General features: G+C 40.9%; 1 protein-coding gene across 3 annotated transcripts in view; it reads left to right on the top strand.

Moving 5' to 3' along the window:
- Positions 1–20,569, top strand: part of DGKI (diacylglycerol kinase iota) — a 450,160-nt gene that overhangs the window by 150,721 nt on the left and 278,870 nt on the right. For all 3 annotated transcript variants that reach the window (XM_047097249.1, XM_047097250.1, XM_047097248.1), the window contains exons 2-3: positions 2,146–2,254; positions 15,418–15,513. In XM_047097249.1, the coding sequence (XP_046953205.1) occupies positions 2,146–2,254; positions 15,418–15,513 (205 nt within the window). The remainder of the gene's footprint in view (positions 1–2,145; positions 2,255–15,417; positions 15,514–20,569) is intronic.

Genomic DNA, 20,569 nt, shown 5'->3' with positions numbered 1-20,569 from the left:
TACATTATTTCGAAGACTTCCTGTGTGGGAATATAAGAGAGGGGGAAAAAGGGCTAGGCACTTGCTGAGCTCTTAGACATACTTGGCCATTTATCAGTGTCTGCAAGATCTTAGATTCTTTTGTTGATTCTACCAAGCCTTTCGTTGGGTTTTGAGGCTACTGTTTATCTTGGTCAACTACAAATTCCATTTCTGGGTGGAGTTTGCAGAGATCAGTGAACAGAAAAGAGATATCATCTGCTTCTAGATTCCAACAGAGCTTTTACATTTTGCTCTTATTCCTCTCCCCTTCCCAGGCAAGTTCCTTTCCCTCCACTGACTCTGTCATTATGGGATTCACTGTACATTGGGCCATCACTGCCTTCCTTTCCCCCATCTTCCCATCTGTAGCCTTGTTCCTCTGTATAGAGAGATGGGTAAAGGAGTCTGAGGATCCGGGGCTCCCTGGGGACCCCATGTGTCTGCAGGTCCAGTGTCCAAGATGGCAGATTCTTACTACAGTGTTCACGTCCTGTGAGATAGGATGCTGAGAGCTAATGGGGGTAAAGTGCGTAATGAAGTTGCTGATGCTTTTCTTTAGGGCTTCCCCCTCAATGGGCCTGGGTAAGTTAGTGCTCCCCCACCTACACAAATGTACTTGCTCTTGTCAACCTAAATAAAGAGGTAAACCAAGGCAAGCTTGAATTACCAGAAATTGAGTTTATTTGGGAATAGGAGAGAAGTTGCAACTCAGGATATGAAAACTGTAGCAGGCTACGGGTGAGTCCTTTACCAGTTTGGAGTAGGCTATTTTTATGGCCAGGAGTGCAAAGAGCAGGGAGTCTAGCCTGAGTCCGAGCAGCAAGTTCATTGGCTTGAGGATGGGGAGACAATCTTGGTGTTTGTTCATTGGTTGAGGGATAGGTTTCCAGTCTTCAGCGAATCAGTCTCTTAAGTTCTTAAGTTTCACTTGCCTGAGGGAAATTCATTTCCTATCCTCTTTAGATTAAAGCCCTTCCACACTCCAATAGAGCAATTTAAAAACTTGAGCTCACAGAAGGAAGCACATGGGCAGCATGTGTGAGTGCAGATTCCTGGGCCTCACCCTTAGACCTATTCAAGGCTCAGCTGCAGGGTCACAAGACCCACCTGATTCTAGTTCAGGTAATTCTTAAAGCACATGTAGACACTCCAGTAAAGGGAAAACTCTCCTTTCCAGGAAGCCACTTAGTTGATTTGTGAATCAGCACTTATATTTCAGCTTGAGACCCTTGTCTGGCATTTTTCATGGAGCTGCTCAGAAACTTAACCTACATTGTTAATGATGATACCACAAGATCTTGCCACTTTCTTCCTTTCTCTTGCTGTTTGCATTCTCTCCACCAGGCTCTCATCTACCCTCCCTTCCCTTCACCCTAAAGCTAAAACAACTCTTCTTATTTCTTATCTTTGAAGACCAAGGTCAGGGCTGACTTTCTCAACCTCTCCTGATTTATTCCCTCCTTTCTGACCTGCACTCTGTTATGTTCCATTCAACAAACCTAATCTAAGCAACATATTTTGATTTTATTGTTCCGTGGGCCTTGGTGAGATACTGGTCTTTCAGCGTGTGCCATTTCTTGCCAGATACAAATCAGTCTTTTCCCATTCGGAATCTCAAGCTATCTGCAGAAGTCCTCTGCAAGGATGAGGGAGGATGTTCTTAAGAGGAGCAAGGCTGAATTTGGAGCCGTGACCAACTTGGAGAGCACTTTGTTGGAAAATGGAGGAATTTCAGGAGAAGACTCCCTGAGTCTGCTTTTGTTGCCGTTAGTCTCTGGCAGCTTTAAAATTGTCCAAGTATTGTGACCATCCAAGCCCTAGGTCTTTTTCTGTAAACGGAGAGACCTGCATTCTGCCCTCTACCCTGAATAGGGGCATCTAGAAATTCCATTTCTGGTCCTGAAGCAACATTGCCCCCCAAATGGTCCCCTCAATCTCCCTGTCTTTTGAGACTTGCCACCCAGTATCTTCACCATACACTTTAGAGACATAGACTCCAATACATTTGCAAAGGCTTTTGCATGCAGAAGACTAACTCAGGCGTTGTTTTTACTCCAGGGGAAATTTTTAGCTCTGTTTACCTTCTGATGTTGGTTTTCTTTGTGTTTTTTCTTCTGGCTGCAGGAAAGCAATCTCCCGGGCAGGCCTGCAGCACCTGGCTCCTGCACACCCCCTCAGCCTTCCTGTGGCAAATGGTCCAGCGAAGGAGCCCAGAGCGACTCTGGACTGGAGTGTAGGTGTTGGCTTTTTCATCTAAACATAATTCGATTGCATGTGTGTCTTTCTCATTCTTAGGATCCCTGTGGCTACAGAGCAAGACTTGATAATTTTCAGTATTGCTCACTGATCAATCTTCAGATACCTAGGCCAGAGCTCCATTCTCAGACTCCCGGCAACATAGTTCCTTTATATGAAATCAGATGTGTTTCAGACTAAAATAAAAACTTCATGAATCATTTGAAGCGTTACTGCCTGGGTTTGCAGCTGTGCGATGAAAAGTACCTCTGTGCACATGCTTTATTGGTTCTTGCCAAGTTGATGATGAATAGAGCGTCCCCTTAGCAACATCCTGGAATCTAAGCTTGATTTCCTCAGATCAAGCTACCTTCTTTTCTTTTTTGGTGCTTTTTTAACCCCCTGACAAAAGATGACTTCACTTTATGTTTTAGGCACTTCATGCCCTCCTGTCTGATATACTTCTTCCCCTAACACAAAGGTAGATTGGTCTTGTAAAAGTGGTTTGGGTATAGTAGCCAATTTTAACCAAAAACGCATCCACAGAAACTATTACCTTGAGCTGAAGATTGCATTCTGAAATTCTTAAGCTAGTTAGAATACATTTATTGAGGGTGTTCAGTGACTCAAGTTCTTGGTGAAAACATCTATAACTGTGACCTGAAAGGCTTTGTCTCTTCCTGAAGGAATGAGTATAGGGAACAGCGTGAAGGTGGAGGAGGGCTGCCCTGAAATTCTTCCAGTCTGGTCTTGATGGTGATTTTTGTTTAGCATTTTTCAGTTGAGTTGAACAATGGGGATAATTCACGTTCTCCCATATGAAAGCGCATGGCGGGATGGGGGAAAAGAGAAGAGTTGTTTTTCATTCATTTAATTTTTTTATTTTTAGCCCATATGTCATGATTTAACGTCCTTTTATATTAAAACAATTCTTTGTCTCTCCCAAGAACACACTTACTGACATTCTTATTTGACATTCTGGGCACATGCCAACGTAGGCTGCCTGCATTCATGAAGTACTAGGCAGAAGACTGGACTTAATTGAGATACAGCTTCTTCCTTGATACAGCCCTGAGAATGCTCCAGTATCACCTGTGCGTGCTGAATGGGCACTCAGGAAGAATGCTCCTTTCCTGGAATTTCCCTTTATTCTAGGAAAATTACTTAATAAACTCTTAAACCATGAGAGAGTATAGAATTTATTGGTACCAGTGTTTACATAATTAAAAAGAATTAAATGTGTAAACAAGCAGGTGAAGAAGATCAAAGAACAACATTTCCTGGACTAATGATGAGAATGTTATGAATCAGGGACCCAAGTCAGTTAGTTTCACATTCATGATACCCAGACAGTCTTCTGACCTAAAGTAGCAGGACCCTATGGGGGGCAAGATTCTAATGAGGGAGAGTTTAAATCATTTAGATGGCAAAAGTCATTAAATCCTTTTGCCCCTTGTGTGACATCACTGAAGTCACTGATCTCTTTCGGCCTCAGCATCCTCATCTACAGATGGGGACAGTTGTGGCCCCTCCCCAAGGGGGACTTCCTGGTGTTATTAGGATCAGATGTGGAAGTGAGTGTGCAAGTTCTTTGTAAACTTGTGCAGCCTGCAGATTTATTTAATCAGAAAAAAAAATCAATGAATTCATTAATTCATCACCGAGTTGAGCCCCTGCTTTGTGCCAGGGCCTCTGTTGCTTCCTGGGGATTCTGAGGTGAGGAAAATGGGGTTTCTGCCTTCCAGAAGCTTAGGATGCAGTCAGCAGAGAAGAAAGCAACAGCAAAAATACCTACAATAGAGGAGCCCAGCATCAGGGAGTGCCAGGAAGGATGCTCCATCCCTATTTGATGGTGGAAATAGTTACCAGAAAAGGCTTTTAAAAAGAAGTGTCCTGCTTGAGCCGAAGCTTGGCAAGAAGGTATTATTTTCTGATTCCCGTAGAGATGTATGCACTCTAATATTTCATCAAAATGGTATTTTGGGCTAGTGGTGGGAGGCTGCACTACACAGCGGGGGAAGAGCGAGTAGGAACTAAGTTCTTTCTTCCTCTGTCCCCTTTGATTGTGGGCGCCCTGTCATGGCGCCCTGGTGAAATCATGGCATGGCAGGAAACACTTTGGGGATGTTTAACAACGGAGAGAGCACTGAAATCCTCCTCTTTAGACACTCCATCTGAGGGCATATTTGAAGATCTGACATGTAAGGAGCTGGAAAGATGTTGACTCTGAAAAAAAATTAATGAACTGTGGGCTGTTATTGCTATTAGTGAACAGAAGCCAAACAGTGACCAACACTACAACTCCTTGTTATGATCATGAAGAACATTTTTCTCAGAAGGGAGGAAGAAGCAGGTTGTTAAAAACATTTTAGACACCTTTATTTTTTTTTTATTTTCTTTTGTGCTAAGACTTGCCCTTGCTTCACAGTTTTTGGCTTTTCCTAACAAATATGCTTTTCACCAGTTTCATTTAGGTCACCGTAGTTTGCCGTTCTGTTCAAGTTGCTGAGCCAGGATTTTCTTTGTTCTGCTGAAAGTGGAAGCCCGGGCCACTGGCTTGACCAGTCCTGCCATTCCCTCGTCCCAAGCCCTGCCTGGCTCCCTGTGGAAAAGCGGCATGACTGTCTGTTCCCTCTACCAGCCCACTTTTCTGGACTAAAGTCATTGAAAGGATCAATTTTCACCTATTCACTCTTACTATTCACTGAACTCTGCTTTTGGCTTGGAGCCTTGTATGAGTCTCCCAAATGAGGAGGCAGGTTTAGGGGGACCAGGGTCATCTCAAAGTCCTGTAGGACCATGACCCCCTGACTTAGGTCAACTCCCCTCTCTGCGTGTCACCAGTCAGAAAACAGATACAGAAGTTGTTCATGGAGCATCGGAAGACGCAAGACAAATCAGGGTGAATTAAAGCTGGAATTAAAAGTTTAGTCCCTATGTTTCCTACCTGTTATAGAATCCCAAAGGGGCCCTTGTTTTGACTCTGATATATGTGCCAAAGTCTTTCAAAGAGGCACAGCTCTTTCCTAAAGATTTTTGTGCAAAGGGCTTTCAAGAGCAGCCTGCTTGTGGGGGTGCCTGAGACGCAGGGGGGCACTGGCTTGGTGAGCCCAGACCATAGGCACCTGTGCACTTCGGCCAGGTGTGTACTGTTGCAGGAGTCAGTTTTACGTGTTAGGTGCACAGACTTAATAGCTTCTGTCAAGTATTCATGTTCTCATTTCCCTGCTCAGTGATACATGCTATCTCTCGTATTTTCAGCTCTTCCTCAAGGTCCTAAAACTTCTCTCTTGCTGTGATTTGCTCAAATAGTTATTATGACGTCTAGGATTCCCTGTCTCACATGATCTCATTTTCTCGGTGACCCTTCATCAACGTTCACTCCTGCCGCCTGAGCACGAGCCTGCCCCTCCATGCATGTCTGGGATAGAAGCCTGAACGTTGATGTGCGGGGAGTAGTCGCGTCTTCAGAATGGCGCCCCAGCCTCCGGTTGACAACAGTAGACACGTGGAAATTGCTGTTTCCTGTGGAGATTTCCTCTGGCTCTCTGCCAGGTCATGCTCATCTTTTCAGCTGAACTAATTCTGTTTATTTCATTCACTTTTTGCTTTGTTTCCTCACAATATCTCTACATGCGGTGCATTGTCTTACAAATCTTAGAACCAAATTGGTGGTATTTAGTCGCTTTTAAAATTCTAGGTCCTCAGTTTGATTTCAGGCTCCTTGAAGGGAGGGGCAATGTTTTCTGCTTAGATTTTCTTCTTCACAGTGGAGAGGACGGCCTTGTGGGCCTACCCGCTGTCTGGCTACTGATGCTAGGGGACAAATTGATTGTAGCTTTTCCGTTCAGTCAGTGAGAAGGGGATATTTCACCGGGAGTTGACCGGCACTCAGATAATCTCCAGTTCCTGAAAGGCTAGGTAGGCAAGAGTCCATAGCCTGCTTGAAAAACAAATAGGTTTATGCTATTTGAATCTTTTAAAATTTCCTTCCTAGTACGGTGCATTGTGTTAAGTCTTAAAGCACAGCAGTGGTCTGATCTCATTCCTCCCAACTTACCCTCTTTCACCTTCACGGTGACAACCTGCGGGGGCTGCTCCCATGGACACCATGCCATGTGTGTCGGCGAAGCCACTTTTGGGGGAAAATAAGCTAAATTGCCAGAAAGGGAGTAATGTTCAAAAAGGCAAAAAAAAAAAAAAAAAAAAAAAATTCTCATCTCCATGGCTGGAATCCAAGTTTCCGGTTTAGAGTGAGTTAGCCCCTTTAGAAGTATGTCTGTTGCATGGATAATGTGTGTCTTCTCTTAAATGTCACATGCCTTTTCCACAATGGAGACTTAATTTGGATTTAAGAGATTTCTTCCTTGTTTTCAGTGTTATAGCAGGGAGCATAGGAGATAGACCTTACTCTGTCTCTGCTGTTGTATAATTTGCTTTTGCCCATTACACTGCCTAAAACAACTTTCAAAGCAATGGTGGAAAAGCCACCCAGATCTTTCTTAAAGGGCATGTTGGTTTTCACATCGATTTTAATTTCAGTTCGTTTTTTTTTTTCCTCCCTCTTTTGAAAATTTCCTCCAGTTCTGAGGGCTATGGAAAATAGCTTCAACACAAACAAAGCCAGGTTCTAAATCCAGACCACATTTTCTTTCCTCTAGTTGATGATGCTAAGAAAAGAAGTGCTTTCTCCTAGGCAGGTAGAAACATAACATAGTTATACACCACCTCACCATTTGGTTCGGGGACAAGATTAGGGAAACAGAGTCTTTGTGCGAGATTGGTTTAAACTGGGTTATGAAACTAGGTCATCTTATCTTTAGAAACCTTGAATGAAGAGCCAGGAGGAGCCAGGTGAGTATGTGTGCGTGCGTGTGTTCTCATTTCAGTCTTATTTCAGGTGGCACGTCCTAACAGTCCTGTGCCGTCAGGCTTCAGCCCTTGTACCTTCAGGTTTGGGTGTTGTCCCTGAGAGGGACTCTCACCTCAGTGTTTTTCCCACTCCCAGCCCCATTTCAAACACTGTTAAGTCAGGTTAATCAAGGTGTCAGATGGCTGAGAGGTCATGAGGAGCTAACGACCTATAAATTTTTCCTATAAATCAGTGGAGGTCTTGCCCCTGGTCAGCCCTGTTAGTAGTGGGACAGATATAGCTTCATGCTATGATTTCATGCACCTGCACTAGTCCTTTATTTCCCCAAATTGTGAGAATTTTAAATTCAGTCACCCGGGCTCCTGGGGGATATCATAGAATCCTATAATCTCACAGGACACTGAGAAACATCCAAGTCTAAATTTCTGCCTCTAAGTAAGTGCTTATCTAAACTAACACTGCCCAAAAGAAACATATGTGAGCCATAAAGTAATTCTAAATTTTCTAGTAGCCACATTTAAAGAAATTTTTTTTTAATTTTTTAAAAATCAAAAATGTTAGTACCATATTTTGTTTAAGCAAATAAATGAAAAATATTACCATCTCAATATGTAATCAGTACAAAAATTATCAGCGAGATAGTTTGCATTCTTTTTTTTCACAGTGAGTAAAGTCTGCTGTGAATTTTACACTGACAGCACATCTCAGTTAGTGTTAACCACATTTCAAGTTTTCAATAGCCATATTCTTATTGGGCAGCACGGATCTAAACCATCTTAGACAACTTCTACCTATTATTATCTTGGAGATTTTTAGGGAGAGATAGTCCAGATTTCTTTTCCTTTCTGAATTTGTAAGGACATTTACATGAGGTATGTATTTATAACTTTCTTATTTTTTCAAAATATTTTTATAAGCAAATGCTTTCCTTTTGTGTAGATTATTTTCTTCTAGTGTCAGTATACTCTATCTGTATTATTCATAGTCTGTAAACTCCTCCATATCAATACATACATTTTTATCTTTTTACCTATAACCATTACTAGGACTTCCGTAGAACTTGAGACCAAGGAATCATATATGTATGTATAAATCTATTTCTGTATCTACCTAGATGAATCTCTACTCTTAGGTAGCTAGATCTGTCTTTATATACAGATCAATCTGTATGTATGTATATCATGAAATTTGTCTCAGCACTCACAAATACAGAAGAAATATTATGTTCATTTAGAAATGGTCGAGAGCTATTTATTTTTTTCTGTCTGGCACGGATGGATTCTCTGAGTTGTATATTGTTTGAGATGGTATTTCAAGGTGGTTGTGTAGAGGAGAAGGAAAGAGGCTCCTGGGTGAGGAGAATGGACTAAACAAAAAAACATGGCACAAAAGAAGGAAGATACGGCTATATTTAGAGAAGAAAGAAGAATAAAGAAAGTGTACAAAGATGAATACAAGGAAGGTTAAGGGTAGATTGGGGTCATCAATGGAAGGTCTAGTATGTGAGATTAAATTCGGATTTCATTTTATAAATAACAGGGCATATTTAAGCCTCCTGAGCAAGAGAGAGAGGCGTAATCATAGTTATGTTCTAGAGGAATTAATTTTGCAGCAGTGTAAAATATCAGGGAGAATGTCAGAATTACGAGTTCAGAGCAGAAGAAACTAGGACTCAGATTAGACATGCTCTTCAGTACATGATAAGTAGCTGGGGGGCGGGGGGTACAGGTAGATAAAGAAAGGAAATCCAGACAAAAATATGAGGCCTGTATTAGTTGAGGTAGACTAGGCTGCAGTAAATAAAATAGACCTATAATTGCTCTATAGAAGTATATTTCCCCCTCACGTAACAGACCAGGACTCTTCCGGGTAGGTTGAGTGGGAGGTGGGTCGTGTTCCACAGTTCTTCAATGCCCCAGATAGTTGCTCTTACATCTTCACCAGATGGCTTCTGAAATCATCCCAAAGGTTCACTTCTCAAGTATCCAGTACGGGAAAAGAGAATGGAGGAGTGCATGTGGGAGGTTTCAATTGGCCAAGTCTGAAAACAGTACATGTCACTTATGCTTATGTTCCATTGGTTAGATCTTGGTCACATGGCCACATCTAAGTACACAGGAGGCTGGGTTATATGGTTTAGCTGTATGTCCAGGAAGAAGAAAATAATAATTTTGATGAATGGCTAGCAGTCTTGGCTACAAAGACCAAGGAGAGAAACTTGGCTAATGCTAACATCAGTGGGTTAGAAGGGAAGGAAAACTGGAAAGTGTCCACCTTAAAACTGCCAGTTATTTTACCAGCAAAGTGGGTTTATTTGTGACTAGCAGAAGAATTGCAACTTGGGACATGTAAACTATGGCTAACCATAGGTGAGTCTGGATATCAAAGGAAAGGAACGTTACTTTATAGAGGAAAGGAGGAAGTTGGGAGGGGCTGCTTTGAATGGAAGTCCATTGGAGGAAAGTGAGAGTTCAGGGAGATGATGACTTCCTGTTAGCTGAGTTGTGGTATTTTCATATTGGCTGAGCTTGTTGCTGGGCAAGAAGAAATTCTTTCCTCCCACTGGAGTAGTAATGTAGGCTTCTTCCTGTTGAGAATGCAAGGTAAGTCTCTTCCTTTTGGGGGTCTGCAATTAATGCAAGTGGTAGAGTGTGACCATCAGGCCTCCTGATTCCATTTTAAATGAGGTTTCCTTTATTCAGTTTCATAAAAGTAATCACAACAATAATAATACAAACTGTATTGAACGCCTATTAACTTCTTATCGTGTGCAAGGCATTGAAATTTATGCATTTTCACATTTAAATATCACTATGATCTTGTGAATGAAGTACAATTATTATTATAATTTTAATGGTGAGTAAACTGAGGTTAAGGAGAGTTAGAGAGGACCTACGTACAGAAGAGGTACAGAAGAGGTGCAGCACCCAGGAGTGTTTCACAGGTGGGGCTTTCAAGTGTATTTGTGGACAGTGCTAACCTCTCCTAGCAACTATAAGTGACAATACATATAGCATATTGCCAACGGATCTGAACCTTAGCGTCCCGAGTATTAACAGGGGGTCATGTAGACATGGCCGATTCCTACATGGTTGACCTTAATCTCAAGCTTCTCTGGAGGTTGAGCTGATATACGGCTCTCCGCCCCACCATAAGTCATTGTTCTCTTAGACCATCTGGCATGTCCCAAGGCCCCAAGGTAAACGGATACTCTTATCAGGCAGGACATTCCAAGCACTTAGAAAGATGACCTTCCTAGAGTTGAGGGCCAAGTCCAGACTTCCCTTTGGGTAAGTTTACTTCTTTATTATGTACTTTATTAAGCATCAGACAAGATAGATGTGCAAGAAAAGGATGAGACACGGGAAAAATGTAGTGTAGCAAAAGGTATGCTTCATCATTGTTTCATATGACTTTTTTTTAAAGGCTTCTCTTCTGTTTGTGATTTTACAAGACTGTCATGTTTCTATTAAGCACCCATGTAGACTTATCACAGTTTATTATTCCAGACTAATGGACAGATAAATATAATTATCCCTTTCTACCTTTTGGAATTGCATATAACAAAAATGTGCATTCATTCATTTATTCATTGATTCTTAATCTTTCCAATTCCTAAAATTTATTTGTCATCTATTTTCCAGACTCTTAGTCAAGTGCTGGACAGTCAATGTTCACATAGAGCTTAGAATCTAGTAAATGAGGAAACATTAATCAAATAATTATGCCAATTAATGGATAGTTGCCAACAGAGGGAAAGGGAATATGGTTTTATGAGAGACACTAACAAAATGACTTAGACTTTGGGGTCACTGATGGCTTCTTGGAGGAAGTAACACTTGATCTGGTGACCAGAAAGTGAATAGAAATGAACCACACAGAATCAGAATGGAGAGGAATAAACAATTCAGATATAATAAACATCATATACAGTGAATGGCCTTTGATGATGGGCTATTGGGACATTCGAAGCCAGAGATTATGGAGGATCAGGTGGTAAAGTAGAAATGGTAAGTAACTGAGTTTCATACCCCCTTTGAAACTGGAGTCAGTAACATTAGCTGACGGATAGGAATGAGAAAGAGAGATCTAGAATGACTCCAATGTTTTTAGCAAATATTTGCAGCTGTAGGAATGGAAATACCATTTGCTGAAAATTTAGGGAGAAGATTAGAGTAAGAACAGATTTAAGGAGTATATCACAAACTGAGTTTGAGACTAAAATTTTGAGATGCTTATTGGTTTTAAGTGGAGATATTGAGAGGGCAGGTTTTTTTTTTATAGATCTGAAGTTCGAAGAAGGGGTTTGTAGTGTATGAATAATTTGGGGGATAACAATTAATTGATGGAATCTAAAACCATGAGAACTAAATGCAATAACCTTGGGACTGGGTGTATGGAGAAGAGTAAAGATCTGAGAACGAGCTGTGGAACACTCTTAATATTTAGAGTTTGGGAATTTGGGAAAGGTCCAAGGATGAAGACTGATGGAGTGGCCATTGAGGTACAACAAAAACACGAAAGGAGTATATAGGGTTTCCAGGAAGCAAGTGTCCCTAAAGGAAGGGAATGATCATCTGTGTCAAAAGCTGTTGATTAAGATAAAGACTGAGAATCAGCCACTGGATTTAGCCATGTGAAGTCACTGATGATCTTGACAAAAGTAGTTACAGTGGAATGAGAAGAAAGAAAGCCTGATGGAATTGGGTTCAAGAAGTAATGAGTAGAAAGGAAGTAGAGGCAGCAAATAAAACTCTTTTTTGAACTTTGCCAGTAAAGGAAAAGAACAAGTAGAAATAACGAAAAGCAATGTGTGGGTCCAGAAATCAAACTACGGATATATTATAATTTTTTCAGCTCTTACTTGTATATAGAGTTGTGATCATAATATAGAGGTAGTTTTGAATTTTATTTTTATTTGACTTTACATCATATAGTTTTCCATGTGGCCAATCTTCATAATTGTACTTCTTGATGACTTTATAATATTCCATATCATGTATTATTCTACTAAACATTCTTCTCCACTGGGCATTTGTGATATTTCCAATTTTTGATTATTGCAAGGTAGAAATAAACTTCTTAATGTAAATAGTTTTTCCTTGCCGTTAGGATTATTTCCTTAGGGTACATTCCTAAAGTGAGATTATTAGATAAGTGTATGAAATTTTAATTTATTCTGTTGCTTCTTTAAAGGCTTATGTGTTGACGACTTTCCCCTTATCCCCAGGATCTATCTTGTTGACCTTGAGCCTTCTCACTATGTATCCATAGTTTCATGTCTATTTGCTTAAAATCTCTCTGGACTGCCTTATGCCTCATCTCCCTTCTTCTCTTACCTTTTTTCTCTGGTGACTGTACAAGGGTAGAAAAGTATCAAGTCTGATAGATCAGTCATAGACACGTTCTAGAATCTATTATTTGATAAGTTGATGGGGTAGGATAGGGTCCACTGGATTACGGGGCCTCAGACTCTATGCACATGAGTCACTTCAGAACGTTGAAAACTCATGATGTCCAGGTTTCACTTCATGTTAGTTAAAATAGACTCTCTGGGGGTGGTACCCAGGTAGTCTTAAAAACTCACCAGGTGATTTTAATGAGCAGTTAAACTTGAGAACCAGCAGGTCAGAACCACTGTGGCAGGAAGCCTCTAGTCTTTTTTTTCCCTCTTCCCTTACAAAGGACAGTCTTTCTAATCACATCTCCACTGCAGAGTGAGGTGAGCTAATCCTAGCAGCCCTGCTGTGCCTGACTCTGAGTCAAGGTTTATCAGCAAGGCTCTGAGCGCTTGCTGGGTATGTATTCAGGGGGCAAATAGCCCCTAGCCCAGAGGAAGCCTACCTGCCAGCCCAGTGAGTTAGTGGGGTGCTTGCAAATCTGAGTCCCTGGGTCTTGACTGTTCCTGCCTGCTGTTGTTGACCTACCAGAAATTAATTTCTGGCCAGCCTAGTTTTTGGTGTTTGTTACCAATGACTTTTGACCATATGACCCGCTGTAACATATTATTCGTCACTTTCTAAAACTTTTGGCAGGATTTTAGCATTTTTGGTTTCTCTAACATTTCATGCTATAATTACGTGTTTAGTTTGCATGTATATATGAATATATATATATGTGTGTGTGTGTGTGTGTGTGTGTGTATGTATATATATATATATATGTATATATATATGTATGTATTCATGTATATATGTATGTATAAGATAAATGTATATATACTGTCCTCATCCATTCCTATCTGAAAATTTTTAGGGTCTAAACCTATAGCTGTTCTTTTCTTCCTTCTGTTGTTTTTCTACAAGATTGACTATGAGGGGAATCCCATTTTCCCATTGACTTCCATAAAAAATGATGAACATGACTTTCTACAGGAAAAAATGACTAATAGAGAAGAAAAAGTTTTGGTGAAAAGATCATTAGTCACCCTTTGACATGGAGGGTGATGATTCTCATTAACATTGTTTTCTTTTTTAGAATGGTTTTGAGGCACTCTGAGATATGCAGGGCACCCCTGCCCCCCCCCCCCCGAGAGTTTCCTTGTCCATTGTTCATGATCCCTCAATATCTGTATAACTTGTGAATTTTTCCTGCCCCTCACTTTCCTTGAGTGTTCTGAGAGTTGGTGTCACCTTTCCTGGATTGTGAAGCACCTATAACCATTGGTTATTCTTACCTGAAAATCATTTGAGCCTAAAGGATCTGAAAGGAAAAGTATTGTATTGGAATCTGAAGAAATACTTTTAAGAAATAGATGACACTTTGTTATTTTTTTTTTCTCCTTGGTGTACATTTCTGCTACTTCGCGTTCAGCTTTGGGATTCAGAGGGCTGTCATGTGGACATTTCTGGAGTCGGTTACTATAAAGATGACTCACATATAAGATAGAGTTCTAAATTGCTTGGTTTTTCTATAAAGCTCCTTATTAAAGTCATTTAACAAAACACCATAGCCTGGGTGGCTTAAACAACAGGAATTTATTTCTCACAGTTCTGGAGGCTGGGAAGTCCAAGATCTAGGCACTGGTAGATTTAGTGCCTGATAAGAACCCACTTCCTGGCTTGTAGACGGCTGACTTCTTGCTGTGTTCCACATGACCTTTCCCCAGTGTATGCGTGAAGAGAGAGAAAGATCCCTCTCATGTCTCTTCTTATAAGGGCACTCTAATCCCAATCATGAGGGCTCTGTCCCTGTGACCCAATTACCTCTCAAAGGCCTCATCTTCAAATACCATCACACCGTGGAGTAGGGCTTCAACATATGAATTTGAGGGGAATCACAATTCAGTCTGTAGCATCTCCCACGGAAGCCGATTACATGCCCCGCTGATGAAACAGATAAAAATGAGCAATTTTCCTGTAAGATCAGTAGACGTCATCTCTTTATGGTTAACCCAATACAGTGCTTTCCTTACGAGCTCAGGGTCTTTTTCAAGCCAATGAACAAAATACACAATTAATACATAAATCCATTATGTTTCCAAGGTAGTGTGCCAGAAGAAAGAATATGGAATCCTATTCATCATCCTGTTTAAGCAATATTCCACTCCTCCCCCGACCCCAACGAAACATTGTGCGTTCCTGAACATCAGATTGTTGCGCTGGTGTCGCCTGGCACAGCATGTCTGTTTGCCATCAGAAGTACGTGGCTATTTTTGGAAGCAGGGAAATCATTCAGTTAGAGAAATCTAGAATTCTATGGGCGAAGGCCCTACTGAAGCAGGACAAGTGTGAATTAGTAGGAATTTATTATGCTTTGAGTACATAGTGACTTGAATTAAGTTTTAAGAAGCCTCTGTCTTAGAATATAATTTACCCATTACTGATATAAATGTAAATATGTCTTCAGTCTTTAAAGTGCTTTAATGCTACTATCCTTCTTCTTAGCTAATTTGCTAAGTAAAGGCAACTTTTAATAGGATTTTAGTCTCAATTGTCATGGAATCTACAGTGTTGGGCCTAGATAAATATGGCCTTACAGTGAACAATCTGAGGGATTTTTTTCCTCATTTGTTTAATATATGTTTCACAGATTACCACATCTCTGGATAAAGCATTTATAGACCTAATGTCCATTTTAGTTATGGCTCAGACAAAGTTTTCCCAAACACCTTATTCTGTTTCTAGAACTTTGATAGGATCGATGCCAACAGTATTTTCAGGGGTAAAATGAGAGGTGTTTAAACTGTGCGGGTTCACTTACTTTCTTGCCTCCAGAATCTAAATTTGAGATCTCCCCCTTTCATACCTGAAAAGAAAACTGAAATCAGGTGGGTCTTTCCCTTCTAGGAGAATGCCGTGAATGGAGAGCACCTGTGGCTGGAGACCAACGTCTCAGGAGACCTGTGTTACCTGGGAGAGGAGAACTGCCAAGTCAGATTTGCAGTGAGTGTGCTCCTCAGATCTCTGGGTTCTGCCCTTCCCTGGGGAAGGCTTCCAAGTTGAGTCTGACAGCCTGAGGAGGCCCGAATTTCCAAGGATGCCACCGTGCCTGAATTTACAAGGAGAGGTTTGAAAGGGCCTGTCCCTTGTGAGATAGTTGACAGTTAACATGGCTTTCAAGGGGGTTGGTTTTTTTTATTTATTTATTTATTTATTTATTTTTTTTTTTTTTTCAACGTTTATTTTTATTTTTGGGACAGAGAGAGACAGAGCATGAACGGGGGAGGGGCAGAGAGAGAGGGAGACACAGAATCGGAAACAGGCTCCAGGCTCTGAGCCATCAGCCCAGAGCCCGACGCGGGGCTCGAACTCCCGGACCGCGAGATCGTGACCTGGCTGAAGTCGGACGCTTAACCGACTGCGCCACCCAGGCGCCCCAAGGGGGTTGGTTTTAATGGCTTGAGGGCTTGGCTATGCAGGTTGAACTTTGGTATAATGTGCCACTTTATGATGATTCCCAGCGTCGGTTTTTATTTGTGTGTTGGAGGGAAGGGAAAGGGTAAATGTGCATGAGTGTTTGCTTCCGGAGGGGGTGTCTGTGTGGGGGGAGGTCTGAGTGTGGGGGAGGTGCGTCTGTGGGAGAGACCAGTCGGTCCGACAAGTTGGTCTTGTAGAAGAGCGAGTATGGTGGAGGGGATTGCTGGTGCGTGAGAATGGGGATGGTGAAACACCTGTCTGGTGCTGGTGTAGGCTAGCAAATACAGGCATGCCTTGTTTTCTGATGCTTTGCTTTATGGGGCGTCACAGACCCTGTGTTTTTGTTTTTTTTTTTTTATATACAAATTAAAGGTCTGTGGCAACCCTACCAGGGCGCCATTTTCCCAACAACATTTGCTTACTTTGTGGTAATTCTCACAATATTTCTGACTCCTTCATTGTTATATTTGTTATGGTCATCTGTGATCAGTGAACATGACTGGCTAAAGTGGACATAATGGTAAGCTATTTGTAGCAATGAAGTAATTTTTAATTGAGGTATGCACTTTTTTTAGACATAATGGTATTTGCACACTTACTAGACTGCGGTATAGTATAAATGGTAACTTTTATGTGCACTGGGAAGCAAAAAAATTCATTTGACTCGCTTAATTGTGATACTCACTTTATTGCAGTGGTCTGGAACCGAACCCACGATATCTCTGGGGTGTGCCTGCGATTCAGATCAAGTTGTGGAGGATAAAATTCTAGAAACTAGACAATAATAAACACATTGGAATATCCCTTGATTTTTATTTATTTTAATGTTTATTTTATTTATTTTGAGAGAGAGTGTGTGTTTGTGAGCAGGGCAGGGCAGAGAGAGAGAGAGGGGGAGAGAATCCAGAGCAGGCTCGAACCCGTGAACCATGAGATCGTGGCCTGAGCCAAAACCAAGAGTCAGACGTTGAACCAACAGAGCCACCCAGGCACCTCTCTCTTGCTTTTTAAAATTTGCTTTGTATGGCTATTTAGAACCACCAGTTTAAATGTCAAAATTGTCTTTATGTTCTGTGAAAAGAACACAGTTGCCAGGCACGTTGAGTCGTAAGGAACTAAAATTTTATTGTTGAGAAAGTGAACTTAAAATTTTTGTGTAATTGAAAATTGCTGGTTTGAAAAGAGTAATGGGAAACATAGAATAGTAAAGAAGAAAGAAGTGTTCTTTCTTACTTGGGGAAATGAGCCTTGTCAAGACATAATGCATTTTTTTCCTTTTTCATTATATTTGTTTATTATGTGAAAGAAAGGTTTGGGGTAGAATGCAGGACTTTGGAATTACAAGTGAATATTTTTCTATTAATAACTAATAAGAAAGAAATTGAATTTCCACTAAAGCTTACAGAAGAATGTAGCCCTCAGGGACTTTTATCCGGCTGCCAGCATTGCAAAGCTCATGGAACAAAACTTGAAAAATTGCGTTAGCTGTTTTGACGACTGGTTTATAGGTTTTGTTGGGAAAACTTCATGAGAGTTTAGAAGACCAGGGGGTACTTGAGTGAAGTTAGGAGTAAAGATCAGTGAAAGGCCCAGCTGTACAAGGTCTCAGTTTGAATCTCACTGTTACCACTCACTGATATTGAGAACTCCTGTCTCTTGGGTGCTGGCTACCTTCTTCGAAAAAGAGAATAGGATGAAATTATTTTAAATTATGCTTCCAACGCAGGTCTGTACTTAGCTGTTTGCATTTCTCTTAATCTTGTAAATTCATTTGATCTAAATATCAGGATTTCCACTTTATGCATATGTATTTTTAATTAAAGTATAATTGCATAAAATTTGATTAAATTAACCAAAGACCAAGAAATGCTCAGCTGTTTGGACTAAAATGCTATAAATAATGAATTAACATTAGGATCTTAGTTAATTGCATAAACACTGGTCGTGGAATATCAGATAATGTGAAATGGAAAAAATGAAAGCCAGTTTCACTTGCATACATGCTTTTGAACTATTTCTGCTGATGCTGCTGTCATCTGATGGACTGTAATTTGTTACAGAGTTCTGCATTATTTCCAAATTACTCCCTTTGATCCTTTTCTGGTAGTCTTTTACTGTCAGTCACATACTACCTCTCTTGGCAAATATATACAGATACATCCACTCTTTTTAAACCTTGTATGAGCAAATGGCATCACTATTTACTGACTGATTATACCTGGGTCACTATTACCTCTAGACAGGGAAAAACAACAAAGAATAAGGGAAATTTATAAGTAGGATGCAACAGAGTTGTGACAACCCCCGGTGCTCTTCTGAATCTTTCTGCTAATTTTATCCCCAATACTTGGCTCTATTAACTCACTTCACAGAGTGTCTGGAAGATGAAGAGCTCTCCTCCAAAGAAAGGTCGGTGAAAGAAGGAATGAATCAGCGAGGAAGCGGAAGACCTGTTGGCTCATTATAGGCTCCCAAAGGCTCAGTGTGTTCACCCATGAAGTGGGGCAAATGTTGGGAGCATTAGATGAGATAATGCATTGAAAGAATTTACTTGCCACAGCAACTGGCACAGTGAATTAAAAGGGAAAAACAAACCAACATAGAAAAGGTGGAAGCAGACCATTCATGAAAGAACCACCATTGGCCAATATAGATCTGAAAAATATTTTAAAAAGGCACCCGGGGCGCGCCTGGGTGGCTCAGTCGGTGAAGCGTCAGACTGCAGCTCAGGTCATGATCTAGTGGTTTAAGAGTTCTAGCCTCGCATCGGGCTCCGTGCTGACAGGTCAGAGCCTGGAGCCTGCTTCGGATTCTGTCTCCCTCTCTCTCTGCCCCTCCCCCACTCGTGTTCTGTCTCTCTATGTCAAAAATAAATAAAAACATTAAAAACAATTTTTTTAAAGGCGCCCAAAATAAAACAACTACGAGGAGTCAGCATCATGTGCCTATTTGAAATAGCAAAGATTTACAAAATGATACCACCTGCTGGTTAGTTAAGCCTAAGTGGTATTCTCGTTGCCACCTGGTAGGAGGGTAAATTGATGCATGCACGGTTGACCCTTGAACAACATGGGTTTGAACTGTGTAGGTCCACTTATATGTGGAATTTTTCTGGTAAAAACTACTATAAATGTATTTTGTTTTATGACTTTCTTAATATTTTCTATAGCTTACTGTATTATAAGCATACAGTATATAATAGAGAATACAAAATATGTGTTAATTAACTGTTTATGTTATCAGTAAGGCTTCCGGTCAATTTTGGGAGTAGTCAATTTCCGGTCAATTTGGGGGAGTCAACACTTATATCTGAATTTTCAACTGCACAGAGGGTCAGTGTCCCCTAACATCCACATTGTCCAAGGGTCAATTGTCAGTATGTAGTAAAGCATTACAAATCTAGCTGTCTCTAATTTATGCATCACATTCGGGTGGGGTGGGAACATTGGCAAGCAGGAGAGAACGGGGAGAAGTGTGCTCAACTTGATTCAGGGTAGTAGGAGGAAGAGTGAAGTAACCTGGGTTGAAAAAGAATATTAACAAGGGGAAGTAGAGAGAACTGACATCTTCCAGTGTTTAAAGAACTGCCTTGAAGAAAAGGAAGGGTCTTGCTCTCCATAGTTAGGAAGGTAGAATTAAGTTCTAGGTATAGAATCCACTGCCTCTAGCATCGAGTCTTACATGTTTAATAAACATCACCTGGAAAGCCTGTTAACAATGTAGATTACTATTTCTCTCCTTGCTCCAAATGCTGATTCAATATGCCAAAGCTGGACTTGGGAATCTGTGATTTTAGCATGCACCTCAAATAACTATGGTACAGATGGTCCACAGACTTAACTTTGAGAAAGGCTCTATTATAAGGAAGAACCTTAACAACTAGAGCTGTCCAGCAAGAGATCAAGGTATCTGGAGAGATGGGCATAAAAGATGTGTTTGCCAACAAGTTGGATGGCCATCTTTCAAGGATGCTTTGGGGGGGGGAGATGGGGGGAGGATGCACACCTGCTTTGGGTAACAGGTCAGGCAAGTTAATCTCCAGGAGAGCCTCCAGTTTAAATGTTCTTTTTGCAGCTTTCTTAGAATTGAACAACAGTTTTGTAAGAAAAAAGCATGTGCAAATGGATTATGCATTATATTCTCCTTTCTTTTAATGAAGCACCTTTGAAGATAGCCAACCTGTTGAGATAAGGACCAAATTACCATTACCAGGTACTACCTGCAGTCTTCTAAACAATGGGCAGGCAAGGCATTTGGAGGAGGAGTGAATCCATCACCAAAGATATGCCTTTCACTTCTTACCTTATTTTAGCAAAGCAAATGTCATGGGTATAAGTTAAGAGAAGGGAGAAATCAGTGTGGGTTGAGGTAGACAGAGGCGGCTTCATGGCAGTGGGGCTTGAGCACAGTTTGAAAGATGGCTAAGATTTACATAAAGGGAGTGGGGCAGGAGAACATTTCAGCAAGGGAGAGGAACATTAGCAAACTCAGAGTCAGGAGCAAGCTTTGAACGAGGGAGGAGGCAATCATCAGGCACGCATGAGCACACCAAAGGGCATGTGTTAGGTAAGAATGGAAATAA

Source organism: Lynx rufus, unplaced genomic scaffold (genome assembly GCF_022079265.1).
Source record: "Lynx rufus isolate CCGP_SWC_20201006 ecotype Redwood Valley unplaced genomic scaffold, mLynRuf1.p SCAF_4, whole genome shotgun sequence".
Classification (NCBI taxonomy): Eukaryota; Metazoa; Chordata; class Mammalia; order Carnivora; family Felidae; genus Lynx; species Lynx rufus.
This window is presented reverse-complemented; position numbering and strand designations above follow the sequence as displayed.